Genomic DNA, 10,000 nt, shown 5'->3' with positions numbered 1-10,000 from the left:
TCCTTCTCCTTCATTCTGCTCAATTTTCGTCTCTTTCTCCTCTCTCTCTCTCTCTCTCTCTCTCTCTCTCTCTCTCTCTCTCTCTCTCTCTCTCTCTCTCTCTCTCTCTCTCTCACACACACACACACACACACACACACACTGAGAGAGAGAGAGAGAGAGAGAGAGAGAGAGAGAGAGAGAGAGAGAGAGAGAGAGAGAGAGAGAGAGAGAGAGAGAGAGAGAGAGAGAGAGAGAGAGAGAGAGAGAGAAATAAAACAATCACCAACTAACAAAGAAGGAAACATTTATGTATCTAATCAATCGTCTCTCTCTCTCTCTCTCTCTCTCTCTCTCTCTCTCTCTCTCTCTCTCTCTCTCTCTCTCTCTCTCTCTCTCTCTCTCTCTCGCTCTGCCGTATTTGTGTTGCCCTGGAGGGTATTGCGTGTTGCTTAGGGAGAGACCCACCACAGTGTTGTCACATGAGGGAAGAAGAACCTGGTGGTGTGTTGCTAAGGAAAATGTTTGTGTTGCTTCTGGAGGAGGAGGAGGAGGAGGAGGAGGAGGAGGAGGAGGAGGAGGAGGAGGAGGAGGAGGAGGAGGAGGAGGAGGAGGAGGAGGAGGAGCGGGGGTAACAGGGAACCATAAAACACGAAGGATGCAAAAGAGGAACAGGAAGAAGACGACGAATGGAGGAGGAGGAGGAGGAGGAGGAGGAGGAAGGGTTTAAGGAATTTTGCATGGAAGGAGTAAAATATTTGCTCTCGCTCAAAGAAGGATTTGCAGCATCTTGTCTTCTCCTAAAAGTGTAGCGAAGATTATATTTCTAGTTTGTGAATATTTTTAGTGCGTGGGGGAAGGAAGAGGAGGAAGAGGAGGAAGAGGAGGAGAAGGAGGAGGAGGAGGAAGAGGAGGAACTGCGAACGATGCGGATGAAGATGGTAACAACAACAACGACAACAACAACAACAACAACAACAACAACAGTAACAACAACAACAACAACAGTAACAACAACAACAACAACAACAAAGACAGTAAATATCAAACTAAAAGGAGAAAGAAGACAAAGGAGGAGAAGAAAAAGAAGAAAAACAATAACAACAACAACAACAACAACAAAACAACAACAACAACAACGGTTCCACTCCTCTTCCAACACCCTCCTCCTACCCCCTCAAAAGCATACACACACACACACACACACACACACACACACACACACACACACACACACACACACACACACACACACAAAAGACCCTTGAAAACAAAAGCACGAGCGCTAAGGACTAATAAACACGACCAGTCAGCCGCCAAGAGCTACTGTGTGTGTGTGTGTGTGTGTGTGTGTGTGTGTGTGTGTGTGTGTGCAGGGCGCCTCACCTTCGATCACGGCGGGCGAGGACAACATGGCTAGGTCGCCTGCTCTACATGGCGCCAGCGGGGAGTCCTCTTCCAGGTCATCGGGGGTCAAACACGTGTCACTTGAGGTTACCAACACGGTCAGGGGAGAGCCACCGCCAACAACACCACCGCCGCCGCCGCCACCGCCTCCACCCCCGCCGCCGCCCGCTCTAGGCACTCTGATCAACACCTTGAATCACAGGTTCCTCTGGTGGACGCCGCCCGGTAGCGTGAGTCCCTCATTGACATGCACACCGGGTACTGGTAGCAGGGGCGCATGGGAGCTCGCCTCACGCCCTCCCTTCACCGCCCATGTTCGCGACTCAGCGCGTTCAACTTGTGCTACCATTCATGCGGGCTTGAGGCGGTGACTTTCTCGACCTCTTACTCTTCCTCTTACTTAGAATCTTCTGTTTGTTTGGCCTTGCTCGCGTTTCTATCTCCAAGGGGTGTTCTCGCTCGCTCGTTCGTTCGCTCGCTCTCTTTCCCCGGCAGCAGGTCAGCGCTCAGCTCAGCATCGCGTCACACACTCGTCCAGGGCCGTGTCTTGCTGCTGCCCTGCTCACACCCTCTGACGACTGATACTGCCAAGGTAAATATCGATCGTGGAGAGCTCAGCGTTGGGGCCACTCCCGCCTGCCACTGTCCAACTCACACTCGCTGCCTGCCTCCCCGTGCCACCTGAGTCTCGGCCACCACCGCCGCCGCCGCCGCCGCCGCCGCCGCCGCCGCCGCCACCGCCGCGTTCACTCGCCAGATGTCGCTAGGCGTTTAATATCACTTGCCCTTTTCTCATCTGCTCGTGCCTTCTGTACGTGCACGGCCCCACACGGGTGTCTGGATGTTCTGGAATATCAGGTGTGACTAAACAGAGGCTCCACGCTCCCTCTGGGTCCACACAGAGGCGATGGCGAGCAAGTTTTAAAAGCCGCACGTCGACACCACGGGGAGAGAACTGCGTGTTTTCCTGGAGCTGCTCATGACCAGAATTTTTTTCTTACATTCTTTCCCAGCAGGAGGTGTGAGGGTGTGATGGGCGCCGTGAAGCACCTCTCAGCCTGCCCCGCCTGCTGCAGTAGCCACGGGCGCCTCACACACGAGGTCGCCCTGCCGCCACTGCTTGCTTCACTCCCTGCGTTGCCACATGTCATCGAGCCATCGCTACATGAAGCTTCCGACAACACCGCAATTTTCCATCCTCCTATTTATAGCCCGACACCCGCCCCATGGCTCCTGGCTCCCCTCCTCGGCGTGACTCCCCCGCTCACCCACACACGCCCGAGCCTCGTGCTGGCCGCGAGTCACCACCAGACCGCGTGCACCGGCAACACCACGACGGCCCTGCGGTGCCTAGCTCACCTGAAGGGCCGAGCCAGGTACCGCGAGGCCGCCCAGGTGTGACAGGTGATGCTCCTCCGCTCCCTGACCTACACCACGCAGGTCTGGCACATTAATTACTACTCTGGCGTTGTTATCATCGTTAATGATGCTGTTATGATTACTGTTGTTGTGATCATGGTTGCAGTGGCTGTTGTTAAAATTGGTTCCTCTGGCATTGATATCGGTACTTTCCACGGCCTGCGTCCCGGGAAGAGGCTCCAGGCAGGGAGGTGCAGGAGAGAGGAAGGGGCGGTGGGGTGGTGGCACCTCTGAAAGGGAAGGAGAGGGGGCGATGCGGGGCGCGGGACACTCAGAAGGGGAAGTACCACGGATGCTGAGATACGTAGGAAGGGAGGACAGGGAACAGCGCAGGGACAAACACACACACACACACACACACACACACACACACACACACACACACACACACACATACACACCTGCGCCTTAGGGTGGGACTAAACCTGGTAGAGGAAAAAAAACATCTCATACTTAACTCTCTCTCTCTCTCTCTCTCTCTCTCTCTCTCTCTCTCTCTCTCTCTCTCTCTCTCTCTCTCTCTCTCTCCCCGGGACAACGCCTCGGGGCAAAGTGATCGTGGTATGAATGGCGGAAAATCGTGAATGGTGGCGTGGGTGCAGGTGCCGCCGCCGCCGCAAGGCAAGAATGGCTGGTGTCCGTGTGAATGAGGAGGAGGAAGTGGTGGTGGTGGTGGTGGTGGTGGTGGTGGTGGTGGTGGTTGTGGTGGTGGTGGTGGTGGTGGTGGTGGAGTAGCCAGGGTAGAGAGTCTTATCAAGGGCGAAGGTAACAAACATATATATGAACACATTAGAATTTCGGCTCTATCTTGAATACTGTAATAGTCTGTGCAGTGAAGGTGTTGGACTTTTCAGGAGCACGTGAGATAGCAAGGATGGAGAGGCTTAATCAATAGTGTAAGTAAAAAAAACCATCAATTATACAAGGTCATACTAGAATTTCAACTCTATCTTAACCCTTTGATTGCTATTAGGAGTAAGTACATTTTTTTTTCCTCAGTCACTAACCACTCTGACACACCTTTACTTCTTCTACAGCCACCTGCAATCTTTTAACCTGGGTAGAAATTCCAACATCTATTCTTTCCCTCCTTAACTCTCTTGTAGATGCTGATAAAGATTTCATGCATTGCTTCTTGTGCTGTTAATTGTTTCGTATAGAAGTAAAAGGGTTAGGTACTCCAGCACGACGCAGTGGAAACTATAGGAGATTTTAAGAGTATGTTCACGATTTCAGCAGTTAATTAGTAAGTATTCAGCGTCACTAGTGGGGGAAACTCTCATGACAATAAAGCCAACAATTCATGTAGCCTTTGAAAACAGTGCAGACGAGAGAACAAACAAGCAAGAACATAAACGACGAAAGAAAAAGAAAAGCTAAAAAATATACCAATAGAAAACAGACAGACAGCGACACAGACAGAAACAGCAGCAGAAACGGAGACAAAGAAACAGTGAACCAGAGACAGACGCAGATAAATAAAATAAGAATAGGAACAGACGAGCAAAATATAAATAAAATTGCTAAAAAGGGAGAATATAGCGAACAGTATCAATACAAAACACAGGGTGACAAAAATAACACAAAATACTGTTGCGCCATTGTCGAGAGAGAGAGAGAGAGAGAGAGAGAGAGAGAGAGAGAGAGAGAGAGAGAGAGAGAGAGAGAGAGAGAGAGAGAGAGAGAGAGAGAGAGAGAGAGAAGGTAAGATACAAGGAATAAGGAAATAAATATACACACCTTATTTTTGGCTCTATAAGGTGAAAAATACCCGCTTAAGAAGGCGATGTATTGTTTGCAAAGGAGGGAAACCTGAAGAAGGAAAAAGACATGAATAGTGGTGAAAAAAAAGGAAGGATAAGAGAAGGATAGACAAGAAAGAAAAATATACAAGAGATAGAAACATGAAATAATTAAAGGGAAAGAAGAAAAATGAAGGATAGGGAAGGCGATAAAGAAATATGGATGTAAAGATAGTGAAAATACAGGAAAAAGATCATAATTAACGTGAGATTAAGGAATAAAAGTATAGAATAAAAGATAGAAAACAAGATGAAGGAATAGGAAAAAATAAGGAAAGGGAAAACGAAGAAGAATAGAGAAAAAGAAGAAAAGAAACGAGTGATATCGAGAGAGAAGAAAGAATAAGAAGAGATGAAAACATACGAAGATGGTGGACTGGAAGAAGAAAGGAAAGATGAAAAAAAGAAGAAAGAAGAGAATAGGAGGAGAAGGCGATAATAAAGTGGAAAGATGAAGGACGTAGAAGCAAACAAGAAGGAATAAGAAGACAGAAGAAAGGTTAATAATGAAGTACAGAAGATAACAGGGAACAAATAAAGAATGAGAAAAGGAAAACAAAAGAGAAAGGAGAGAAATATGAAGATCTAGGAAGAGGCTGAGGGAAAGAAAGAAAGGGGAATATGGAAAAGTAGAAGGATCTTAGGGAAAGGAAAGGAAGAAAAGGAAAGATTAATATGGAGAAAAGAAGCTGGAAGAAAGGAAAGGAAGAGAAGAGAAATATGAAAAAGTAGAAAAATGGGAGAAACGAAATGAAGAGGAATATAGAAAAGCAACAGGATGCTGGAAGAAAGGAAGAGGAAGAAATAGGAATATGGGAAAAGTAGGATAAAAAGAATGAAAACGGAGAAGGGAAAGAAAAATAAGGAAAACTAAAATGACGACATGAGAGGAAAGGAAACAAAGAGGAATATATAGCAAAGCAAAAGGATGATGGAAGAAAGGAAGAGGAAAAAAAAGAGGAATATAGAAATGTAGAAGGAAGAGAACGAAAGAGGAAAGAAGAGAAATATGGATAACAAAAAGAGAAATGACAAAACGGAAGGGAGGAGGAAGAAGGAGGATGCTGGGAGGCAGAGAACGCAGAGGAAGGGCGGGGAACACTGGGCGGCGATGGGCGGGGCGGTGGTGGCGGGCGTGGCAGTGTACCCGACAGGCGCATTACTCTAGGGGAACCTCCATCCATATTTCATTTAGTGGGAGCCAATTACACGTGGCGGAACACACGAACACCAATGAACACAAAGGACGGACAAACTGCAGCAGACTTTTTGGCCCTAAGAAATTGGTTCGTGATAAGTTAAAATACTAAAATGAAATATATATGAAAGTAAATAAAAAAATATTAAAAAAAACTAATATTGGTTAAAAAAAAATCGATATTTGAACTAAAAAACTGAATGACAGACTAAATAAAACCACATACACTGAGAAAAGACAACACACACACACACACACACACACACACACACACACACACACACACACACACACACACACACACACACACACACACACACAGGTGCATAGCGAGCGAGGTGAAGGTAATGGAAAGGGATGAGGAGGAGGGAGGGGAGGGAGAAGAGAAATGAGAGGAGGAGGAGGAGGAGGAAGAGGAGGAGAAGCCAGGTATTGACCGTCGCTGCGTACAAAAGGTGCCTGAATGTGGAGAGGGAGAAGAGGAGGGAAGGAGGGAAAGAGGGAAAGAGTGAAGTTGGAAGAAAATGAGAGAGAGAAGAAACACACGAGAAGAAAGAAGTGTTTGGAGACAGAGATGAGTCTTCTTTCTCTTTCGTTTACTCCTATTCCATTTTTATCATTCTTTTTCCTTATTCTTTTTTTCTTTCTTTTCTACATACTCATTATTTTCTGGACCTGATTTTTCCTCCTCCTCCTCCTCCTCCTCCTCCTGCTCCTCCTCCTCCTCCTCCTTCCTCTCCTCCTCCTCCTCCTCCTCCTTCTCCATCTCCTCTTCTTCTTCCTCGTCCAACCTACGTCATCCATAGCAACACAACCTGCTACATCCCCCCCAACCTCTCTCTCTCTCTCTCTCTCTCTCTCTCTCTCTCTCTCTCTCTCTCTCTCTCTCTCTCTCTCTCTCTCTCTCTCTCTCTAAGGATACTAATGATACAAATATACAAAGTGAAGCTAAAAACATTATCAAATCAGAGAGAGAGAGAGAGAGAGAGAGAGAGAGAGAGAGAGAGAGAGAGAGAGAGAGAGAGAGAGAGAGAGAGAGAGAGAGAGAGAGAGAGAGAGAGAGAGAGAGAGAATATCCCCACCTGTCTCGCTCTCACTTGTTGCTCAGGTGTGTAGTGAGAGGCAGTAAGCTTCCGGGACACACACACACACACACACACACACACACACACACACACACACACACACACACACACACACACACACACACATACACTACATAATAATACGTAATACAGTTCAATGTTTACGAGAGTATTGATGATTCTCTCTCTCTCTCTCTCTCTCTCTCTCTCTCTCTCTCTCTCTCTCTCTCTCTCTCTCTCTCTCTCTCTCTCTCTCCTGTCCAATCCTTAACTTAGCAACCCCAACATCTTTTTCTCTTTCCTCTCGCTTCCCTTAATTCCATTCCATATTTTTTCCTGTCTTCCTCCTCCTCCTCCTCCTCCTCCTCCTCCTCCTCCTCCTCCTCCTCCTCTTCCTCTTCACTTGCTTATTTTCTTTCCTTCTTAGTCATCTTCGTAACCGAATTATGTACTTCAAAGGATATCTCAGACGACTCTCTCTCTCTCTCTCTCTCTCTCTCTCTCTCTCTCTCTCTCTCTCTCTCTCTCTCTCTCTCTCTCTCTCTCTCTCTCTCTCGCATCCTTGGGTTACCTTCTTTACTTTTTTTGATCCACCACCACCACCACCACCACCACCACCATCATCATCATCATCATCATCATCATTTTCACCTGAGAGACGCCAACAAACACCTGAAGGAGGAGGAGTGGAAGGAGGAGGAGGAGGAGGAGGAGGAGGAGGAGGAGGAGGAGGAGGAGGAGGAGGAGGAGGAGGAGGAGGAGGAGGAGGAGAAGGAGGAGAAGAAGAAGAAGAAGAAGAAGAAGAAGAAGAAGAAGAAGAAGAAGAAGAAGAAGAAGAAGAAGAAGAAGAAGAAGAAGAAGAAGAAGAAGAAGAAGAAAATAATGATGATGATGACGATGATGAGATCAATTTGAAGGATATATAAGAATAAGGAAAAGGGAATGAAACACGATAAAAAAATAATTAGAGAAAGGAAAAAATAATGAGGAATAAGGAAAACAAGAAGAACGAGAGAAATGGAAACAAATGAAAAGAAAAACGAAAAAAAAGAACGGAAGGGAGAATAGAGAGAGAAAATTAAACAAGAAACACAAAATGACAGAAAACAAGAAAAGTAAAAAAAAACTGAAAACAAGAAAAATAAACGAAAGAAAAGGAAACAAACTAATGAAAAACGGGAAAAGAGGAGAAAAACTGAATAAAAAATAGGAAAATGGAATAGGAAAAAGTGATAAAAAAGCAAACAAAACAACATGGAAGACAGAAAATGAAGAATAAACTCGACAGAACAGATAAAAAAAAAACGAAAAAGAAAACGATATATTGAAACGAAAAAAAAAAGAAGAAAATTTGAAACAGAAAACGGAGGCGGAGGGACGACAAGAAATTAACAGGGAGACTTTAAAGAAAATCAGGGGAAAAGAAAAAAAAAAGAAAACGGTATATGGAAACAGAAAATGGAGAGGCAGAGAGGGCCAGGCGGATGTGTGAGGGGAATGTGGGTCATGGGGTCACGTCAGGCCAATATTGAACGGCCACCCGAGGGGGAAAAAAAGGGTCAAAACAGGTCACGTGTTGAAAAGACAAGGGGATAAAATGAATAGAATAACAGGAACAGATAAATAATAAATATGCATAGAGAGAGAGATAGATATGAATAGAAAGAGATGAAATAGACAAATATAAACATTAATAAAGGAGAGATAGATGGAAAGGATGGAAAAAAGAAAAGCTAAATGTTGAATTGACAAGAGAATAGAATGAATAGAATAATAGGAGTAGATAAATAGGAATAGGAAGAGATAGATGTGAATAAAAAAAGTGAAAATAGAGGAATAAAGAAGAGATAGATTTAAAGGATGAAAAAAAAAAGAAAAAACAGGTTGCGCGCTGAAAAGAAAAGGAAATAGAAGAAACGGAAAAAATAGGAATAGATGTATAATTGAATGGAAATAAAGACAGGAAAAAAAAAAGACGAAGAAAATTATAAAAGCAATATAAGCAAACATGAATAACGAACTGGCGGATTGATGAAAAACAGAACCAAGGAAAGGAAAAGAGGAATAACAGATAAGTGAACTGATAAAATAGAACACGGAAATAAAAAAAATAAAAAGTAGAAATAATAAACTACAAAGAAAAAAGTAAAAAAAAATATAAAGAAGAAAAAAACAAAAAAAAAAGAGAAAAAACAACTAGAAGATAAAACAACAACAACAACAACAACAACAACAACAACAACAACAACAACAATAATAATAATAATAATAATAATAATAATAATAATAATAATGACAGGGAAGATAAAAATATAAACACAACACACACGTGACTCTCTCTCTCTCTCTCTCTCTCTCTCTCTCTCTCTCTCTCTCTCTCTCTCTCTCTCTCTCTCTCTCTCTCTCTCTCTCTCTCTCTCTCTCTCTCTCTCTCTCTCTCTCTCTTTTACAGGTAACTGACTGACACCTTCAATTCACCTTTTATATTCTACAGGTGTGTGTGTGTGTGTGTGTGTGTGTGTGTGTGTGTGTGTGTGTGTGTGTGTGTGTGTGTGTGTGTGTGTGTGTGTGTGTGTGTGTGTGTGTGTGTGTGTGTGTGTGTGTGTGTGTGTGTGTGTGTGTGTGTGTGTGTGTGTGTGTGTGGTTATGTGAGTGTGTGCCCCCTCACCTCTCTCTCTCTCTCTCTCTCTCTCTCTCTCTCTCTCTCTCTCTCTCTCTCTCTCTCTCTCTCTCTCTCTCTCTCTCTCTCTCTCTTTCTCTCTTAGGCGATGATTACCTGTCCTTTCATTAATATGGTGATTACATTAATTATATACACGTGCCTAAGGTGTATTATGGAGAGAGAGAGAGAGAGAGAGAGAGAGAGAGAGAGAGAGAGAGAGAGAGAGAGAGAGAGAGAGAGAGAGAGAGAGAGAGAGAGAGAGAGAGAGAGAGAGAAGAAGAACAAACCAGAAGAGATAGAGCGAAGAGGAAATAACAGATAAGGAAATAAAGAGTAAAAAGGCGAGTGAAAGAGGAACGAAAGAAAGGAAGAAGATAACGATAAGAACGAAGGAAAAAGAGAAAGTGAGAAAGAGAGAGAGAGATGGAAGAAACAGGAGAAGGGAAGA

At 44.5% G+C, this 10,000-nt stretch overlaps 1 protein-coding gene across 5 annotated transcripts in view; it reads right to left on the bottom strand.

Annotated features, from left to right (window-relative positions):
- Positions 1-2,078, bottom strand: part of LOC135111666 (synaptotagmin-14-like) — a 58,114-nt gene extending 56,036 nt beyond the window's left edge. For 4 of the 5 annotated variants that reach the window (XM_064025214.1, XM_064025216.1, XM_064025215.1 and 1 more), the window contains exon 1: positions 1,366-2,078. In XM_064025214.1, coding sequence (XP_063881284.1) covers positions 1,366-1,393 — 28 coding nt within the window. In that variant the 5' untranslated portion in view covers positions 1,394-2,078. The remainder of the gene's footprint in view (positions 1-1,365) is intronic. The other variant, XM_064025217.1, reaches the window with a different exon arrangement.
- Between the last annotated feature and the right edge of the window lie 7,922 nt (positions 2,079-10,000).

This window comes from Scylla paramamosain, chromosome 22 (assembly GCF_035594125.1).
Source record: "Scylla paramamosain isolate STU-SP2022 chromosome 22, ASM3559412v1, whole genome shotgun sequence".
Lineage (NCBI taxonomy): Eukaryota > Metazoa > Arthropoda > Malacostraca > Decapoda > Portunidae > Scylla > Scylla paramamosain.
The sequence above is the reverse complement of the archived record's forward strand: the minus strand, read 5'-3'. Positions and strand labels throughout refer to the sequence as shown.